Consider the following 20,034-nt stretch of genomic DNA (forward strand, 5'->3'; position numbering starts at 1 on the left):
GCAGTTTAAAGGCAAAGGGGACAGACAATGTTGAACTACATGCCCCACAGTTCTTAGCAAACCCTTCGAACTGACGCTTCCACTTCCTCGTACCAGGCGCAAGCGCGCATCGGTAAAGAATGCGGACTTTGTCGCACACTGGAAACAGAACGCTGGTACAAAAGCTTCAAAGAGGAAAACATGTCGAAAACACACACAAAGCCCCCGTCCTCGTCGGGGGCTACGACCTCCGGTGGACCTTCTTCCTCCTCATCCTCCTCGCCCGCAGGTGGCACGACGTCTCCCGCCAACGTCCTGCACGTACAGCCTGAGAAGCCTCAACACTACACGTACGTAGACCACACAACCTCACGTGTATAAACACACCCAAAAACCACTGACGTTAGGATAATTAGTTAAATTGCTCCTGTCGGGTTTGATTTTAAGTATTTTTTACCAGCTATCTCTGGTCTGCATTAGTGTGTACCAATTCTAGTTAGGCAATATAAGTGAGAGGCCTACTGTTGACTGAGTTGGCGTGGTTTGGATTTGTACAGTAGCCCTGGACTATTTGGGGGCATTTTGTGTCAGGATATGATAATATGCCGTCAAATTACAGTGTAAGACACTTTAATTGGTCTAATGGTTCATAAGTTGCCTTTATGTGTCAGTGTGTTTTTGAGAGCGAGTCGGAGGGTGCATGTTTACATCTGCAACATAGGTGAAAAGTAATGATAACTAAGAAGTGCAGCTTGCTATTGTTATTTTTTGGTATTAAATATACCACATGCACTAATGTCCTACTCCTATATCTCTACCCATTTCTTCTCTCCCCCCTCCCCCCCCCCCATGCAGGTATCTGAAGGAGTTCAGGACGGAACAGTGTCCTCTGTTTGTGCAGCACAAGTGTACCCAGCACCGGCCCTTTGCATGCTTCCACTGGCACTTCCTGAACCAGCGGCGCCGCAGGCCCATCCGCAGGCGGGACGGAACCTTCAACTACAGTCCAGATGTCTACTGCACCAAATACGACGAGGGCACAGGCACCTGCTCTGACGGGGATGAGTAAGTGTGTGTGAGAGAGGAAGAGAAAGATTTTTGATTTGATCTATTGGTACAATAGACAGGCACTTGTTTTCTTCACTATTTTATGGTGCACTAAAACCAATGTTTTTGGGGGGTCTCAAGTCTGCCCTATTGGGTCAATTCTTGAGTTCCCCACATTAAAGGCATGGACAGACTGGTAGGATTTGCTCGGCTGAGATTACTTTGGACCTCTGATCAGAGTGCCGGCAGTAATTTGCAAACCGATTGTACATGTAGAAACGGGCAAAAATTATGACCGTCAATGGCCAGCAGCAGGTGGACCCTATAACACACCACGCCGACACCAAGTGAACAAACGGCCCCATACTGCTCAGACTGACAATCGGTGTGATGAGTTGCATCCTAAAGATACACAGAACATGCTCTGCATTGTATAATAAAGCACCTAAGAATCTGAGATTGAGTTTTCTTTTCAGATTGAGGGTACTGTTTATCAATGAGGTGTACCCATTCAGTTGAATAGCTGAGGTGATTGTTGTTGACTGCTGTGATTTGCAGCTGAAAACAGCACCCCCCCCCCCTCTGGGCCATGCCTCAGGCAGATCAGGAGAAGTGCTGACACATTATCACTTTCACACACTCAGCCTATTAACACACACAAGGGGAACTCTAATGCGGAAGACTGTGGCTCTGAGACAGTATCACATGACCCAGCAAGACGTGTAGTTTGTTTTCCCCATTTGTGATTTCCAGATGTCCGTACCTGCATCGTACGGCGGGCGACACAGAGCGGCGGTACCACCTGCGGTACTATAAGACGGGCTCCTGTATCCACGAGACGGACGGGAAGGGCCACTGCAGTAAGAACGGCTCCCACTGCGCCTTCGCACACGGATCACATGACCTACGATGTCCCGTCTACGACGTCAGGTACAGGAGGATACAGTGCAGCGGAGACACATCTTCTGTTCGTCTTCAAATTAAGGTTTAGTTTAATGACCCAAAGCCAGAGATTTCTGTTTCATTGTTCCACTTTCTAACGGGTCTCGTTGCCATGTCCGCCCCTCTTCCCCTCTCCAGGGAGGTGCAGGTGATGGAGTCTCAGGGGGGGTCGGGGGCTGCTGAGGGAGGAGGGGGGGAGGGGCAGTCGGGGCTGGCGGCCAGTACCGCCCTCATTGAGAAGATCCTGAGTGAGGAACCGCGTTGGCAGGGTACGAATATACACATACACATGCACATCCTTTAACTGATCAATGGCTGTTCCATGTGAAGGCCATGATTTCAATGCTACTACATTTCTCTCCCTTTCTCTCTCTGTAGATAACACCTATGTGTTGTCCCACTACAAGACAGATCTGTGTAAAAAGCCTCCTCGTCTGTGTCGCCAAGGTTACGCCTGTCCGTACTACCACAATAGCAAAGACAGGCGGCGTAGTCCACACAAACACAAATACAGGTACAAAACATGCACACATCCATCCGACACACACACAGGTCATATGACCTGTTTTAAAAATATATAGATTTTTTTTTACTTGTGTCCCAAAAACAACAATAAAGTGTGTGGGGTCTCTCTCCCTCTCCAGAGCGCTGCCGTGCCCAGCGGTGAAGCACAGTGAGGAGTGGGGAGATCCCAGTAAGTGTGAGGTGGCAGAGGGATGCCAGTACTGCCACACACGCACAGAGCAGCAGTTTCACCCCGAGGTACGTGATGCGGTCCGTCCTAACTTCAGAAACATGCTCCTTGTCTCAAATTATAACTAGGTCATCCGTTTATATCATTGGCAGATTTGTGCCAAAGTTCGAGTTAGCTACATTTGCTTAACACAAATTAGAATTCTATATTAACTGACGGTGTGTTTTGTCTGATGTGCCTCTCCAGATCTATAAGTCCACAAAGTGTAACGATATGCAGCAGTGTGGCAGCTGCCCCCGGGGCCCCTTCTGTGCCTTTGCACACCTTGACAACAGTAAGTGTCTCAACACCCTAATTGTGTTGTAAAATGATAGTTAGCAAGTAAGTAACTGATCTACTCTTTCTCCTCCTGTCCCCTAGAGCCCCCTATCAGTGAAGAACCCTCGTTTCAGACCCCCAGCTCCCCACCTCTCCCCCCAGGACCCCAAGACCCTCACCCTGCCCAGGAAGGAGGCTCCAGCCCTGGGGGCCGGGTTGGAAGATCTGGGTCTCTGTCTGGAGGTCCGTTCTCCCCATCAGGGGGGGTGTGTGTGGCAGAACAGGGCCTGTTAGGGAGGGTGCTGTCGTTGTGTGAGGACGTGTGTGGGGGAGGCGAACCCCTCTCCCCCTGGGCTGGGGAAGGGGGGTATGGTAGGGCACCGGGGTACGAGAGGGAAGACCATGCCAAACAGAAGAGTTTTAACATGGACCAGCGCAACAGAGAAATGGTGTCTCATCACAGCAAACAGGTACCTTTTTATTGTTGTCAAAATCAACCAGCGTCGAACTATAATTGCACATCAGAAATAGGAGGAAGGGAAGCACTACTAAGGCACACAATAGTACATTTTGGTAGACAGAAGGTGCTCTTTGGTAAAAGGGGTAAATTGGTCATCAAAAAGGAGGACCAAGGCACTCTTCATATAATTAATTAAAATGCCTTTATTTGTATAACATGTTCAATAGAAACAAAGTTTTAAAAATCAGACGCGTTTCGGCTGCATGGCCTTCGTCAGGGAGGACAAAGAAATAATACAATGTCCTCTTTTGAACAGCTTTTCCAATTAGCCCTAATTAGAAGAGGGAGTGGTTACACAATTGATTGGACACACCTAGTAAGCAATACTATACACATTGAAATACTGTAGCTATGTTATCATAAAAATACAACTCCAAGCTAGAAGTATCAGAATGCCTAGAAAGGTAGTTCTAACCTTAAATATGACTGGGAGAAGTTTTGCTCAATTGCCTTCAGCTATGTTTAGACTGTTGTTGTTCATGTTTTTCTGTGTACTAGGGAATATATTGCTTTCTTATTCTTGACACTTCTCCCAGTCATATTTAAGGTTAGAACTACCTTTCTAGGCATTCTGATACTTCTAGCTTGGAGTTGTATTTTTATGATAACATAGCTACAGTATTTCAATGTGTATAGTATTGCTTACTAGGTGTGTCCAATCAATTGTGTAACCACTCCCTCTTCTAATTAGTGCTAATTGGAAAAGCTGTTCAAAAAAGGACATTGTATTATTTCTTTGTCCTCCCTGACGAAGGCCATGTAGCCGAAACGCGTCTGATTTTTAAAACTTTGTTTCTATTGAACATGCCATACAAATAAAGGCATTTTAATTAATTATATGAAGAGTGCCTTGGTCCTCCTTTCATTTTGATAATTACACATTATTGGCTTGGGTGTCTGTTGCTGCTTCAGCCAGCTTGTCATTCATTGTCTTGATGTCTCTGTAAGGCAGTAATATCACATTGTTGAATGCAGAAACTATTAGGTGACATTGCTTATTGTACTATATCTACACTAGTCTGTATAGAAGATACCACCCTTCTCGCTCTCTCTAGGACCTGCTGGTGTTCCTCCCAGTGGGTAGTCCTCTGAGTCTGTCCTCCAGTGTTCCCTCCAGCCTGGCAGCCACCCCTCCCAGCCCTGCCCCTCCTGGACCCCTCCACCAGGGCCACCACCACCATGGAGCCCCAGCACCAGGCCTCTTCCCGGGCATGAATGCCAACGCACTGCCCTTCTATCCCACCAGCGACACCGTTGAGTCTGTAGTGGGTGAGTCAGTCACACAGGCACAGTAGACTTTTAAAACTCTTATTACTCTTAGAGGAGCTAGCCATTTGTAAAAGTAGCTAACTATTGTAGTTCACTTCCTAACATTCCATTCAATTAAAAAAAACTTTATTTATCCCTGAGGGGCAATTACATGGGATATCGCTGAAGAATATTGCCACTTGATTGCTGTGGGACAGATCTGACAGACTGATGTTTTGGTTGATAATGTGGGACAGATCTGACAGACTGACGTTTTGGTTGATAATGTGTTGTATAGAGTCAGCTCTGGATGACCTGGACCTGAATGATTTTGGCATGTCTGCCCTGCAGAGAAGTCTGGACAGCAGCTCGGCTCTTCCCAGAGCCATGCTGGGTGAGTATGGAGCAAAGACACACGCACACACCTGAGTGGAATTTCATGATTGATTGATTCATTAAATTATTGATTGATGTTGCAGGAGGAAATCAGCTCCAGAGTTCTGCTCCTGTCAACATTCCAGGAACCCTCTGCAGCTCTGCCCCTTTCAGCTCCCCCTCGCCCTCTCCACCAATCAGAGCCCACCAATCGCCATTCTTCTCCCATCTATCACAGCCCAGCAAATCAGAAAGCAGCTTCTTGGGGCCATCGCATAGCTCTTTAGGTTTGTGGATATCTTTTTAGATCATGTATTTTTCTGCCCAAATCCTACAAAATTAGAGGGTTTTAAAATGTGTATAATCCATACATTCCAAAGACCCCTCAGCTAAATACATGTCTCATGTGTTCCATGTCTCCTGTATTGCAGGTCTGAATGGTATGAGCAGTAGTATCTGGGAGCACCCATCAGGCCAGGGTTCTCCCGGTACGCCCCCGGCCCTGCTACCCACCATGGGCCAGAGCATGGAGACAGCCCGGGTCCGACAGGAACTAGACGATGCTAATAGACTACTGAAACACTGGGACCACACCTGGAGACATACAGCACAGGTACGAGAAGTGGGAGTAGGTGTGTGTGTGCGCGCATGTTAGTGTACACAAATAAACCAACAGATGGGTCAGACTAAAACATTTTTTCTCTTCCTTCCCCTTTTCTCCCTCTGTTGCTCTCTCCCTCTTTTCACTCATCACCCTCCTCTACTCTACATCCCGCTCTCGCTCCAGTCGTGGGCGGTGTTGAAGTCTGATGCAGAGGAGTCTCGTGGCTCGGCCGGTCGGTCTGCTCTTGAAGCGGAACGGGCCAGGCAGGCTGAGGAGGCGGCAAAGAGACAGACCTCCCTTCTCCAGGAGGCGCTGGAGAGCATGAGGACAGGAGAGAACCCTCACTTGGGCCTCCACCAGCTCCAGCTACTCCACAGACTGCCTCTAGAGTCTGTCCTCAGTTTGCAGGCCCAGCTCTGTACATGTCTACACACTGTGGAACAGGTAAAGGAGAGACACTGATATTTGCAGTATACACATGCAAACTCACATACACACAGAGCTATGCTTGTTGATGTGAAACATTCCCCAACTAACCAGCAGACATTTCGTTTACATCTCCTCTCCCCCTCTTCCTTCCCCTTATCCAGGTGGTGTATAGAAAGCAGTGTCAATGTTGTGTGACGTGTGGAGAGCAGGGATCGGTCTCGCTGCCCTGTGGACATGGTCTACTGTGTGACAGCTGCACCAGCTCTACAGAGTGCCCCCTTTGCCCAGAACAGAACCTAGATCAGTTATCCTGACCTAACTCCACTATCTATAGCCCATATATAGATATGGTATCCTCACTCAAAGACCAGCCCAAAGACCAGCCTCCGGTCCATATAGTCACTGATTCAAGATCAGATTTTTGTTTTTACATGCACTACCCGTCCATAAGAAATGATTCAGGATCAGCTTTAACCACAGACCTGGCTTTAACCATTACAAGCTAAACCACAAATCTGACTCAGTTGTTAAAGGCATGTATGATCCAGACAGCCATCTCATGATGCAGCCTAAGTGGGCCACCATTTGAAGGAGTACAAGGTTTTAGTTTTTACCGTTAGTTATTATTGTTTTTGCTAAGGAGACTTATAGTCCGAGGAAGAATAGGGCTGCATCTCAATAGTATAAAAAGGCTTCCTCTCCTTGTCTCCTTCACACTGATCTGAAACTACAGGAAGGACATATGGTGGAAGCCTACAAAGAAATTGCAGATTAAGGAAGGAAAGCCATGTTAAACTATTTGGACGCAGCAGTCTGTGTTGCTTACAGATAGTTTCTGTGCGTGACTGACTCAGGTTTGCAGTCTAATATTATTATTCTTTGTTAACCGGAAAGATGGGAGCATGTTAACACAATCAAGAAAAATGTACTATTCAATTGTGTAGTCTGAAATTATGCTGATTTTTCATTTTAATAACAAGGCGCTTCACGTTAACTCAAATGCCAGCCTTTTCTTTTTATAAAAATCTATGTATAATGTTTTTGGGGCATAATTTACATTTGTAAGCATTTTGATATTTCACAGTATGTCAAACTCATGTCAAATATACATAGTTCTTGTATGTCATACTTGCTACATGCACTGACTACACCAGGTGTCAGGCTTTGGAAACAGCAGGGGTGTGTGGGTGTGTTGACAACCAGTGAAAAGACACGATCACTACTATACATAGACCTGGCACAAAGTTCACGCCATGTCCTACTGTATCTACCAACAGTGATTCATTTTTGTGTGTTTTGGTATAAAAAAATAAAACAAATGTATATTTTTGGATGAAGCTGTGTGTTATTGTTTCCCCTCCTGTGACTGTCTCTCTCTCTGTCTGCGTTTCTTCACAAACAGCTGAGCCTCCCTTTCTCCTCTCCTCGACTCCAACAGCTTCAGGATACTGTCATCTGGAGAGAACACACACACTTCAGTATCATACATCTTTGTGTTTAATTTTCACAAAATTGAATTCCAAATCATACCGTTTGGTTTGGGGTGCATGAGCGGCAGGCGTATCTGGGCCGGGGAGGGGTCTGGCTGGTGCCCCTCTCTGTCCCCTGATCCCCCTCCGACCCCCGGCACTGCCTTCAGAGCCAGGAAGGCCTCCCCCTCGAAGTCGTCTGTTGTCAGGGTGTCATAGTCCAACACTGTCACCACCAGACACGCCCCCGCAGCCTGGCACTGCTCCACCGACACCAGACTGACGGAGGGAGTACATAAAGAAGAAGAGGGAGAATTACTTGTATGGGTCCTAAGGGCAGGGATGAGTAGGAGGCAAGGTTAAAGTGGAAAAGATCTGAGAGACTTGGACTATCCGCTGCCACCAATGTAGCGACTGAAGGGCAGCAGTTGGAGCTAGTGCTTACAACTCGAAGGCCTCGTCGAACAGGGGGTTGAGGTCACAGTTCTTGATCTGGGTGGTGCGAGGCTCCACCTCAGAAAACACATGACCAGGCTCCAGACGCAACTGGACAAACGGATCACTGGAACCTGGAGAGAGACAGGAGACATCTGATCTGTAAGAAGACCTGTCTAGTTGACCTGTCTAGAAGGAGACAAGGAGAGGAAACCAATTACCGTTGGAGTCCATAGGTTGGAGGTTAGCTGCATTCAACACTTCCACTCTAAGTCTATGGTCAGACCTCCTGTAGGATGCTAGGAGTGTGACCGCGCCGTACTTCTCTCCACTGTAAACCTTCTGTTACACAAACACAGATTCAATGTATTCTCTATAGCAATGCTTTTTACTGTTATACAACACAAATGAAATAGTCTCTTACCTGCTCCCATACTTTTCTATCAAGGAATTTCTCTATGAGCTGCTGGCAGTTGAGAGAGTTGTGTGTCAGATGAGCTTTCAGAATCTCAATGAATGAGTAGAGAGAGGAAAGAGAGTTATTGTATAGTGTTTATAACCCAAGGTCCCAACCATTTCATGTTTCTACATGTCCTTATAGAACCATATATGTTTCTACATGTCCTTATAGAACCATATATGTTTCTACATGTCCTTATAGAACCATATATGTTTCTAACAATATAATGTGAAATGTAACCAACATGAACTCACCTTGTAGCTGTCAACGTGAAGAGTATCCAGTGGCAGTCCATTCCCCTCAGCATGAAAACACTGCTCCAGACACTGCAACACACAGTCAGACATGTTCTGAAGTGTGTATTTAAGAATAATGTATTAATCTGGAGTGTGTACCCAGTACCATACTAACCTGGAGTGTGTACCCAGTACCATACTAACCTGGAGTGTGTACTCAGTACCATACTAACCTGGAGTGTGTACTCGGTACCATACTAACCTGGAGTTTGTACTCAGTACCATACTAACCTGGAGTGTGTACTCAGTACCATACTAACCTGGAGTGTGTACCCAGTACCATACTAACCTGGAGTGTGTACTCAGTACTTAACTAACCTGGAGTGTGAATTGCAGTCGTTGACAGAACACCATGAGTCCATCCTCCTGCTTCTGCTGTGTAGCTACCTGGTATAAGGTCCTTATGGAGTTAGTCCACAACGGAGTTAACAGACTGGGGTAGGAAGGAAGAGTGGAGATGACGAGAATATTTGAAAGGCTTGGCAACTACTACTCTAAGATATTCATACAGGCATGCTGGAGCAAAGAGGGTGATACATGTTCAGCACCAGTTGAACCAGAAAGAGTGTGTGATCGGCGCTACAGGTGTGTGTACCTGTACCTGTTGAAGTTCTCTTGGACTAGGTTCTCATTCATGTACTGCAGTTCTCTCTCTAGATATTTTATCAGGGGAACCACAGCCTAGGGTAGGGGACACATGGAACTGTTTGTGTCAGTTACAGTAATATGCTTTTCATAAGTCAAGGAAATGTTTGTCTGTAAATTCAGTATTGCTGAATCGCAAATGGCTGACGGCAGTTTCTTACTTCTTCCGTGGACTTGGAGGGGATTCTGCATCGAGTAGACATGCTGCGGACGTACATCGCAATGTCTGAATTCAGCTGGAGAGAGCGAGAGAGAGCTACTTCAATAACTACAAACTATATTAATGAAGGTGACTATAGGCCAATTTCTGAAGTGTTTGGGTCATAAAGGGCGGCTGAACTTCCTGGTTTGGCCTTGTTTTAGATTTGGTTCATTAAGAAATGCTAGAGGCCAAGACTGAATTCAAAATGTGAGTTGAGGTGCGTTCAGTTCGCCTGAACGTTTGCTACGTTGCGGAACGGTTTGTACTGAACGACACGTTTCCCCAAAATGTTCTTGTAAGTTCTTGAACAGACTTTGAGGTATGTTTTGCTCCCGTTTGGTGGGTGTGGCGTGGTGTGTCTTGAAGCATTGAGTGATGTATTTAAAGGGAAGTGGCCATGCTGACAGCGTTCCCCAACCCACAACCTCCCCGTTTTTTAACTGGTCATTCAGTACAGCACCGTTTCCGTTCAATTGAATGTTCCAGAACGTAAAAACGTACTGAACGCAGCCCTGGTCTAGGTCTCTTTTGACTCTCCTCCATTGAACCCCACCCCCTCTCTCCTACGCCCCTACCTTCCGTCCAACGGTCTCTAAGGCAGAGCGTATCTCTTTGTTGAGGACCCCCTGTGCATGCAGCAGCTGTGAGGGGAGTACGCTGTGGAACTGAGGGTCCCCTATCACGTGAAGGGTACGTTCTCGAAGCCCTGCCCAGTTCAGTTGCTGGGGCAGGCGGATCAGCACCGACCTCAGGTGTTCCAAGTCATTCACTACTACGCACAGCTGGGGTGGGGGGGGGGGGTTGAAAGAAGGAGAGACACAGAGAGATGGCCATGTACATAATTCACTTAAAAGTAGTTGAGAGAAGAGGAGATAGCCACACAAAGATTGTGATCGAGATGGACACAAGTAGAAAGAGAGAAAGGAAAATAAATGAAAGTGGAAGCGGATAGAGGGAGGAGTGTTCTTCCCCTCACCATGTTGACAGCCCTGCCGGGGTCTGAGTTCTCAGACAGCTCCCTGACCCGCTCCTTCAGGATACGACAGTAGTTCATCACAATCTTACACACGTCCTGAATGCACACCGCGCACACACACGAAAAATGAGCAAAAAAAGTGTATGCCAACAATAGTAAATCTGTGTATGATAATGTACGATAGAGCATGTCCTTGTCTACTTATGATGAGATACTATGTGTACTTGCATGACAATGTATGTTTATGATGTAGTACCACAGTGAGTTTGACCATGAGCATGAAGGCCTCCTCAGGGTCTGGCCAGGAGAGCTGCTCCCACAGCTGACAGATGGGCTGGACACAGGTCACCAGGTCTACTGCTGACGAGCTGTGTTTTATGGGCACCGGGCCCGACTGCAGCGGCTGGAGCTTGGGGGAGAGCGGGAGGGAGTGAGTAAATATCTTACCTGGCTTTAAAAGACGCACTCCAGACATTTTTTAAAAACTTTTCCTGTTGAAAAACAATATCCCACGTATAAATACAGTAATGTAGACAAATATGTTTTGAAGAAAATAGTGCTTTTTTTTGTTGCAAACTTCAAGATGTAGGCCATTCAGGGAGTTGGTCTGATGGTGCCCTCTGATGTCATCGGCCTTCCCCTTGCTTGGAGGGAAAAGTAGAGGACCAATAGAGAACAAAATAGGAAAGTCCAATCCCCCCACTTGTGCCAAATCACGAGCATACCTCGACCACCTATTGAGATGTGCCCTTTGTTGAGTATATCAGGTGAAGAAGGAGACTGGAGTGCGACATTAAGGTGTACAGTGAATATTGTAGCTGGTATCTATTCTACTTTATTATATTATTCAATTAAATAATATAACTGTATAGGTTGTATTGCTGATGTTGGTATGGGCTACCGTGGAAATTGTGTCGGTAAGAACACACAGAGAGATGGAGAACAATCCAAAAGGCTATAGCCTATTTTAATCATAGAATGTAATAGTAGGGATGACAGGATGCTACAGATGATTTATTTTCAATAAATGCATCAACAGGTAAAAGGTATAACCTACTGAACTACTACCAACACCGAAAGGTATCAACTGGAGGTTTGTCAGGCTGCCACTAATTGCCTGCAGGTGTGTGTATTTAACCTGGCGAAAGGGCTGAAGTCCCACCTCTGCTGGAGGGAGAATGGGTGGGATAATGGTAGTTTTGACTGAGGAGTGGGTGGAATTCCATTCTATTCTAGGTGCTGTGTTATAACAGTATGTTACCTGGTCCACCTGTACAGCTCTCTCCACCCTGTCCTGAGTGGTGCTGAAGGCCTTGTTCAACCAATAGGGAAGCGCCTCACGGAAGCCCTCATGGAAGTTAGTCAGCTCCAACAGTTTACCCCTGAAACAACACAACAGCCTTAGCTCTATTATATAGTGGAGTAGTGTGAAGTACTGAGTATGTGTAAGGGAGTAGTGTGTAAGTAGTGTGTATTACTGACTATGTAGCATAAGGGAGTAATCTCTGACCTTTTCTGTAGGAAGGCCTTGTCTTTGTGGATGACCTGTAGACTTAGGTAGAGAGGGAACAAGCTATTGGCTAGATTCTGCTCCATCTCACCCTCCAACAGGCTTAGAGTGTCTCTCACCTCCCCTGCCAGCTACAGGAGAGAGAGGGGGATAAGGTGTGAGTTATACAGAGGAGAGAGAGAGGTAGAGAGTAAAAAACGCTGGACTCCACTTACCAGGAAGTCCAGCTTTTGGTAGACTACAGTGAACACATCCACCTGCACAGCACTACAGAGAGAGCGAGAGAGAGAGAGAGAGAGAGAGAGAGAGAGAGAGAGAGAAACAACCCCATTCAAGTCCATTCGTATGTCAAACAACCAGACCTTCTTCGTACTGAAGACAGATAATGACACCTCCCACCATACTTATATTCTGTATGCTTGTCTGTCTCTTACCTGACAAACACTCTATTCCAGATGTCCTTGTTGTGCTTGATGTCCTGCTGTACTTCACCTACCAGCCTAGAGAGAGCACTCACGGTCTCTGTCAGGTCCTGGGAAGAGGGAAATAGGGGGGGAGAGATAAAGTTACAGAATGTGTGTAAAGGGAAAATGTGTAAAGAAGTGCATGATGTGCTTTGAAATTGATATGTAGGAGGGGGTCTCTCTTCCTTTGTCTGTAGCCTACCTTGGTCATGGGCTGGTATAGCCCTTTCTTTATGGCGAACCACTCCTGTGTACCAGACTGAGGCAAACAAGGACGTTTAGTCTTACAGAGTAAAAGCTCTGTGGATCGTTCACAGTATTCACTGTACACTTCATAGTAGTCTTTCTATGTGTACTTACATGCACAGCCTTGTTGACCTCGTCATGTAGGTCAAACTGAGCTGCGTTCAGCTTCTGAAAGGCCTGCGTCTTACAGACCTGAGACAGGATCCTAGAACAAAACAACACGCAGGTTGTTCATTAGCTCTGTTTTAATAAACACATAATATACGACGCACACACACACGCGCACGCATGCACATCTTACAGTAAACAAATTGACAACAGACTTTCAGCACGCGTGTAGGGAAGGACATTCAACGAGCACAGCACTTACACAAATGACCGATGATTGGCTGAGAGAAATTGATGATAAAAATATTGTGGGGTCTGTTTTGTTAGACTTCAGTGCGGCTTTTGACATTATCGATCATAGTCTGCTGTCGGAAAAACGTAAGTGTTATGGCTTTACACCTGATGGGTCAAATTGGGGTCATGATAGTGGCTGCACCAAATGTTTGATGTATTATAATAATTGATTATGCTTATGTTGAATTAATAGAAGGGGAGGGGCTATGGGACCCCTCCTCCTCTACATTTATAGGATCCTAGACTACAGATTAACCTAATATATATGTATTGTAAGGTTTTAGAATTGTTCCACAGTCTTTTTAAAGTCTCTGCCTCTTATAAAGAAATGGGGTCTGTGAGAAAGCATTTCAAAGATAAACAAAGAGCCATGCAGGGAATTAGAAGAGATAAGAGGCTATCTCTTACCAGTTAGTATAGCCGTGTATGCATGGGCTTGGTCTGAGGAGTAGTAGGTAATGACGTATGCAGTGACATCACAGGGGGTTGACTACAAGCATGATAAAAGCAACTTGGACTTTTCCTATGGGACAGATCTCATGAGAGGCATCAGTTGTATATGTGATGTTTGATCTTTGACTTCAGTCTACAGCTGTATTTTGATTCAAACTGTTATGATTTATAAGTGCACATTTTGAGTGTTCCTTATCTGGTAAGTAAATAAAACGGAGCACAGAAAAACAGAACCAACACACCCCCTGCTATGTTGTGGATAAAGAGTTACCAGTCTAACAGAACACAGAGGGTGTTCTTTAATGGAAGCCTCTCCAACATAATCCAGGTAGAATCAGGAATTGTTCCATATATAATGTGCTTATTAAAACAGCCGCTGTCAGTTTCAGAATGGGCGGCAAGGAATAGGTTAGTCCTAAATATTTCAAAAACTAAAAGCATTGTACTTGGGACAAATCATTCACTGAACCCTAAACCTCAACAAAGTCTTGTAATAAATAATGTGGAAATTGAGCAAGTTGAGCTGACTAAACTGCTTGGAGTAACCCTGGATTGTAAACTGTCATGGTCAAAACATATTGATACAACAGTAGCTAAGATGGGGAGAAGTCTGTCCATAATAAAGCGATGCTCTGCCTTCTTAACAGCACTATCAACAAGGCCGGTCCTACTGGCCCTAGTTTTATCACACCTGGACTACTGTTCAGTCGTGTGGTCAGCTGCCACAAAGAGGGACTTAGGAAAACTGCAATTGGCTCAGAACAGAGCAGCACGGCTGGCCATTGGATGTACACAGAGAGAAAAACATGAATAATATGGATGTCAATCTCTCCTGGCTCAAAGTGGAGGGGAGATTGACTTCATCACTACTTGTATTTGTGAGAGGTATTGACATGTTGAAAGCACATAGCTGTCTGTTGAAATGACTAGCACACAGCTCAGACACCCATGCATACCCCACAAGACATGACACCAGAGTCTCTTCACAATCCCCAAGTCCAGAAGAGACAGTGGGAGGTGAACAGTACTACATAGAGCCATGATTACATTGAACTCTATTCCACATCAGGTAACTGATGCATGCAGTAGAATCAGATTTTTTTCAAACAGATAAAAATACACCTAATGGAACAGCGCAGACTGTGAAGCTACACCAACATAGACACAGACACATGCATACACACACATGATAACATGGATTTTGTGTTATAGATATGTGGTAGTGGAGTAGGGGCCTGAAGGCACACACTTAGTGTGTTGTGAAATCTGTTTTGAATGTATTGTAATGTTTTAAAAATTGTATAACTGCCTTAATTTTGATGGACCCCAGGAAGGCTGCAGCTAATGGGGATCCATAATAAATACAAATACAAACACACACATACAGCAGGGTACCTGAGCAGTCTGTGTAAGCGAGGGGTAGCGTCCTGCGTTGGGGGAAAGATGTCTCTGTATTTGGCCACGAGACACAGTCCGTACTGCAGGAAACCATGGAGAGATTCCCCTAGCTCCTGTTTCTGAACAAGTATGTTTGTGTTTATTTCCTTAGTAAATGATATACACAGTATATAATATGCAATCAAAGCTAAGTAAAGCCTGTCTTACCTGTTGGTAGGGCAGATCCTGCTGGTGCCAGTGGTATTCTATACTGGTCAGCTGCTGGAGCAGCACTGAGGAGTCCACCTCTAAACTCTGGTATAGTTTACTGTAGGCCATCCACTTCCTATAAAACATATAGTGTCAATTTGAACATGTAAACGAGTGTAGATGTGTGTATGTGTTTTGAGTGTGTGGTAGCCTACTTACGCCAGGTCCTGCAGGAAAGGTGAGAGGTTACACTGAGTGGCGTAGAGGTCCAACAGGGTCTGTCCCTCCCCACACAACTCCCCCTTCCATGGAACACTACCCTGAGGCAGGTGTATTACCTTCACAGATTAACCACTAGATGTACAGGCTGTATGTATGTATGACTGTCAAATGTTGGAACTGAACATTTATTACCTGCTGCTTAGAGATGTGTGACTGGACAAACTGCAGTAGGATCCCACAGTAGTTGACATAAGCACTACGACCAGCACTCAATGTCCCGTCTCTCTGTCACAGACAAACAAACACTATAATCGGTCTGTTTCTTTCTTCACATACAATAAAAGACAATTGTACAGCAGACACATCACCAACTACAAGTGATAACCTGAGCTTACTATAGATCAACAACTATTACTAACTGTTAATAAAACATTGTTTAAAAAATATATATATATCTCACAGCTCCTGTAAGAGAAAGACCACCCTGCTCCTTGGGTGTTTCTCTCATCCGTCTGACTAGATGTGTAGATTGACAATTTTGTTTTTGTGTGTTCATTATGTTGACCAATTTTGCTTTATTATTAAACATAATTTGCCACTAGAGAGCTGTAGAGGGACTTGAGCTCCATACCTCTTTATGGATGAATTTGAGCTGCAGATGACACTGGCCCCGATCTGGATAAGTCTCTGTCCTCGGCTCCAGAACATACCAGTTATCCTCTGTACAATGCAGGTCCTTCATACATGCACACACGCACACACACGCACGCACGCACGCACGCACGCACACACACACACACACACACACACACACACACACACACACACACACACACACACACACACACACACACACACACACACACACACACACACACACACACACACACACACACACACACATTAGGAGTGTTGCTTGGTGAGCATCAGGGTGGGGGAGCATGTGTGTTTTGGAACTACTTTACCTCCAGTCTCAGCACAATGCTTCCCAAGTAATCATCCTGGCCTTTCTCCTTCTTAGCATCTTTGATCATCCTGAATGCGATCAGAAACAATCAACATTGGGATAATGTGTGTGTGTGTGTGTGTGTGTGTGTGTGTGTGTGTGTGTGTGTGTGTGTGTGTGTGTGTGTGTGTGTGTGTGTGTGTGTGTGTGTGTGTGTGTGTGCGTGCGTGCGTGCGTGCGTGCGTGCGTGCGTGCGTGTGTGAGCGAGCGAGTGCATGTGTGTATGCAAGCTCTACCTCCTCAGTCCATGGAAATTGGTTCGGATCTCCTCAAGCTTCTGTGCCAGAGACAACTCCTCATCCTTGTCCCTATGAGAGAGAGATTGTTCAGAATGAATATGAAGTAACAGATTGAGTTTCTTTTACTTCAACCTAACAGAACAGTGGTTTACTGGAAACTCACCACATCTCAATGTGGAAGCTGGCCACTGCAGTGTCTTCAAACTCCCTACCAGCCCAGGGGAAGAAATATGTTTACAATCTCCATGAGAGACACCACATGGAGAAGCTTCAGTGTTCACTTTGTCAGGATGTTCAAGGGACCAGGATAATTCAAGGCACCCTATGTAAAGTAAACTCATAGATTTGTTATATTTATAAGTTCTATGTTCTATGTAAATGTTCCTTCACGCACAGTACGAAGGTCTGGTTCCAGATGGGGTTGAGGGTCTGTTTCTTTGTGTCTGTCGTGTAAACCTTCTCATCTGAGACGGCGTCCTTCACCACGGCTTTACGGGGTTTAGGTCTGGACTGCCGTGTCCTGCTCTCCTTCTCATCCTCCAGGATGGTCAGTAAGCAGTATGGGTCACTGAAACCTGGGGACAACATAACACAACCCACTGGAGATCAGCTATAGTTGGATTCGCATGCCACAATAGTAAAACTTCTGCTAGATCTGTAGTTCCTAAAGGGACCAACCAAAATAGAGAAATCTCTTGCCAACTCCAGATAATCAAAATGGTTCACCCTAACCCTAAGTGAAATGAATTGTGTTCACAGATCTGAGGTGAGGATGACGTACCACTGACGTCTTTTCCCAGGATGCCCTTGGCTTCCTTCACAGTGGCCATCAGACAGTAGACTGGAGGCTGTGGACAAGACTCGGACTCAGGAACTGAGAAAAAGAATAGGTGGACTCTTTGCTTTCGACAAAATCCCCCTTAGATACTGTATTGGTAAATACTGCTGGGTCAAATGGCTTCTCATAGACCTTTGAAACTCCTCTGCTAACTCACCTTTGTGTTCTGGACCCTCTCTGTCAGATGCTGGTGTTCATCCACTGCCATAGAGAAAGCCTAAAGGGGAGGGGTAGTTTGATAGTAACAAGGTATTAGTATTGGGACAATGAAATAATCAGAGCACAGCATTTGGTCTTTGAGAGGTTGAGGACAGAGAGAGTGTGGTTAGATGTCATGTAAATGAGAGGGTTAGTACATTATAGGGTTAGCTGAGTTTGTTCGTTGAGATTATCACCTCTCGGATGTATTGGTGCAGCTGGTTGTCAGTGAAGACCTCAGCCGAGGCTGGCTTCCCCAGCTTGTGGGTGATAGTGTACAGCAGCTCTTTATACAGCGACTTGAGCTGGGAGGGAGAAGATGTGGGAGAAAGAGAGAGAAGATGGACAAACATGAACCTTCAATAGGGACTCTAATATGACTACTAATGCAGCCTGCTGTAGAGAAAAAGCCAATGAAAACGAGCACAATTCCTGTAAGTTGCAGCGATGATACCTCTTGCTCCTTATGTCTTTTCTCCTTCTCTTCTGGGTTCTCATTCTCTTTAAAGTCCTGAAAGTACATCGATCCTGTTATCTACTGTGTGTGCTGTATTCAGGAAATGCTGAACTCAGAGTTCATAAAGTGATGGTGTACAAACTTACTTAATAGTATATTTGATAATGGCAAATACAATCAAGACACAACATCATTGAGTATGATATTCATTGCAGCACGAGGCTTTAGCTCATACTGATTAACCACCTGTGTCCCTATGTGGAGAAAAAAGGAGCTGGACCTACCCTCGTGTCCTTCTCTTTCCTGGTCATCCCCAGTTTACAGGCAGGGGAGCTCTGAGAGACAGAGGGGTTACACACAATACCGTAATACAGGAAACCTTGGTTGTGGGAAGCATGTATCGCAAAATAGCATTCATATTTTGTGCATATTTAAAATAGAGGCTCTTCTCACTCTACCTGTCTCTGTCTGTTCCAAGTTGAGCCACGAGTCTGTATGGAGGCAAATGTGGAAGGGAAACAACACAGTTTAGCCACTGGTGGTCAAGAAACCCCTGGCCCTATACATATCCTAGAAATCCACACCATAGATAGGCCAAATGTACCTGCTGGGACATAGCAATTATGCAATAGTGGGGAGCTTGAGAAATGTCTGAGTCTTAATGTGAAACAATCCCATGCATAGTCAGGGTGACACAAGTCAGATAGGCATCGATTCTGGCAGGAACTTCCTCATTGAAGGCGATAAAGAAACTACACTACTCCAGTTTCTGTACACAAATTTAGGATTGGATAAAAAATGATGCACATAAAACATGAACACACACACACACACACACACACACACACACACACACACACACACACACACACACACACACACACACACACACACACACACACACACACACACACACACACACACACACACACACACACACACACAGGTATTAAAACTATGGATGTCTTGTCTGTGGTTCTTTTATGAAAAGTGAAAACACATCCCTCTCCATACAGTATCATCTGACCTCATGTAGTACCGAGGAGTACCGAAGTATGATTCATGGTCACATCTTATCTAGAAATACCAAATGGACTGCATGTACTGCTTTACACAACGAGCACATTAACGATAATTCAAGTGTTATTAAAGCATCAATGATCATGAGACATTACTTCTCAATTCAAAAGGTATTTTGAACTCACTCAAAACTAAATAAAATCTAGTTTTGCAAACCAATTTGACCTCAGCATCCGTAGAGAACCATCCTCCCAAACTGTTATCTAAGAGGACATCAAACTCTAAACACACACACATGAGCCTGATGATAAACATAGTGCCAAACATGCAATATAAACCCTTTCTAATAAGATGGGCCAATGCCAGTACAATAAAGGTGTTTCACAGAAGACAAATGCTTTGGATTTATTTTGTTGCATATTACAAATATGAACACATTAAATTCACGTATTTTCTACATGACAAAGTTTGGTACTTGCCTGATCGGGAGGTTGTAGTAGGTCATCTTCCGTTCTGGAGAATCCATCCTGGCTTGTCATCATGGTTGAGGTGGACGAACAGCCAAATGCCAGTCTTTGGTGAGACTGTATGACTGAGTGTGTGTGGCTGTGTGTTGTCTGCTGTGTCTAGTGGATGAGATGCTATACGAGAGAGCTGTGCTATCGCTTAGCAACAGGAAGTCATCATTTCCTGTTGAAGGTGGTTGCTGTAACTTGCAACCGTTTCTTTATCTTTGTCCAAATGCCATCTCTC

The 20,034-nt window shown here is 45.2% G+C and overlaps 2 protein-coding genes across 8 annotated transcripts; one reads left to right on the plus strand and one right to left on the minus strand.

Annotated features, from left to right (window-relative positions):
• The first annotated feature begins 50 nt into the window (after nt 1-50).
• Nucleotides 51-7,489, plus strand: unk (unk zinc finger). The gene is made up of 14 exons (XM_064950659.1): nt 51-329; nt 835-1,044; nt 1,780-1,956; nt 2,107-2,237; nt 2,347-2,482; nt 2,613-2,730; nt 2,909-2,996; nt 3,083-3,450; nt 4,556-4,769; nt 5,047-5,142; nt 5,228-5,410; nt 5,555-5,736; nt 5,911-6,171; nt 6,318-7,489. The coding sequence occupies exons 1-14, from the start codon at nt 181-183 to the stop codon at nt 6,468-6,470; spliced, it is 2,466 nt and encodes an 821-aa protein (XP_064806731.1). The 5' UTR covers nt 51-180; the 3' UTR covers nt 6,471-7,489.
• LOC135523765 (protein unc-13 homolog D-like) lies at nt 6,801-19,913 on the minus strand. 7 transcript variants are annotated; one of them, XM_064950656.1, is made up of 34 exons: nt 19,761-19,913; nt 18,720-18,752; nt 18,546-18,596; nt 18,259-18,315; nt 18,002-18,109; nt 17,764-17,823; nt 17,550-17,616; nt 17,163-17,343; nt 16,932-16,976; nt 16,766-16,837; nt 16,489-16,558; nt 16,155-16,259; nt 15,716-15,808; nt 15,521-15,621; nt 15,320-15,437; nt 15,110-15,231; nt 12,974-13,064; nt 12,816-12,872; nt 12,584-12,681; nt 12,365-12,416; nt 12,150-12,280; nt 11,901-12,021; nt 10,896-11,048; nt 10,640-10,735; nt 10,239-10,445; nt 9,623-9,697; nt 9,418-9,497; nt 9,135-9,249; nt 8,775-8,846; nt 8,485-8,568; nt 8,282-8,402; nt 8,071-8,194; nt 7,687-7,904; nt 6,801-7,611 (listed from the first exon to the last, which is right to left on the minus strand). In XM_064950656.1, exons 1-34 carry the CDS (start codon nt 19,821-19,823, stop codon nt 7,502-7,504), a joined length of 3,351 nt encoding a protein of 1,116 aa, XP_064806728.1. In that variant the 5' UTR covers nt 19,824-19,913; the 3' UTR covers nt 6,801-7,501. The 7 variants fall into 7 exon arrangements, with proteins under 7 accessions (XP_064806728.1, XP_064806727.1, XP_064806726.1 ...); XM_064950655.1 differs by having other exon boundaries at nt 9,412-9,497; XM_064950654.1 differs by having other exon boundaries at nt 9,412-9,497; nt 10,911-11,048; nt 15,521-15,639.
• Between the last annotated feature and the right edge of the window lie 121 nt (nt 19,914-20,034).

The sequence above is a fragment of the Oncorhynchus masou genome, chromosome 31 (genome assembly GCF_036934945.1).
Source record: "Oncorhynchus masou masou isolate Uvic2021 chromosome 31, UVic_Omas_1.1, whole genome shotgun sequence".
Taxonomy (NCBI): domain Eukaryota; kingdom Metazoa; phylum Chordata; class Actinopteri; order Salmoniformes; family Salmonidae; genus Oncorhynchus; species Oncorhynchus masou.

Excerpts from the sequence above, each read along its gene's own strand:
- unk (XM_064950659.1), top strand. The coding sequence starts at position 181 with ATGTCGAAAACACACACAAAGCCCCCGTCCTCGTCGGGGGCTACGACC. Across the intron at positions 1,957-2,106 it reads TGTCCCGTCTACGACGTCAG|GGAGGTGCAGGTGATGGAGT; the intron begins GTACAGGAGGAT and ends TCCCCTCTCCAG. Across the intron at positions 4,770-5,046 it reads CACCGTTGAGTCTGTAGTGG|AGTCAGCTCTGGATGACCTG; the intron begins GTGAGTCAGTCA and ends TGTGTTGTATAG.
- LOC135523765 (XM_064950651.1), bottom strand. The coding sequence starts at position 19,823 with ATGATGACAAGCCAGGATGGATTCTCCAGAACGGAAGATGACCTACTA. Across the intron at positions 17,824-18,001 it reads TGCACCAATACATCCGAGAG|GCTTTCTCTATGGCAGTGGA; the intron begins GTGATAATCTCA and ends CCTCCCCTTTAG. Across the intron at positions 7,612-7,686 it reads CATGCACCCCAAACCAAACG|ATGACAGTATCCTGAAGCTG; the intron begins GTATGATTTGGA and ends TGTTCTCTCCAG.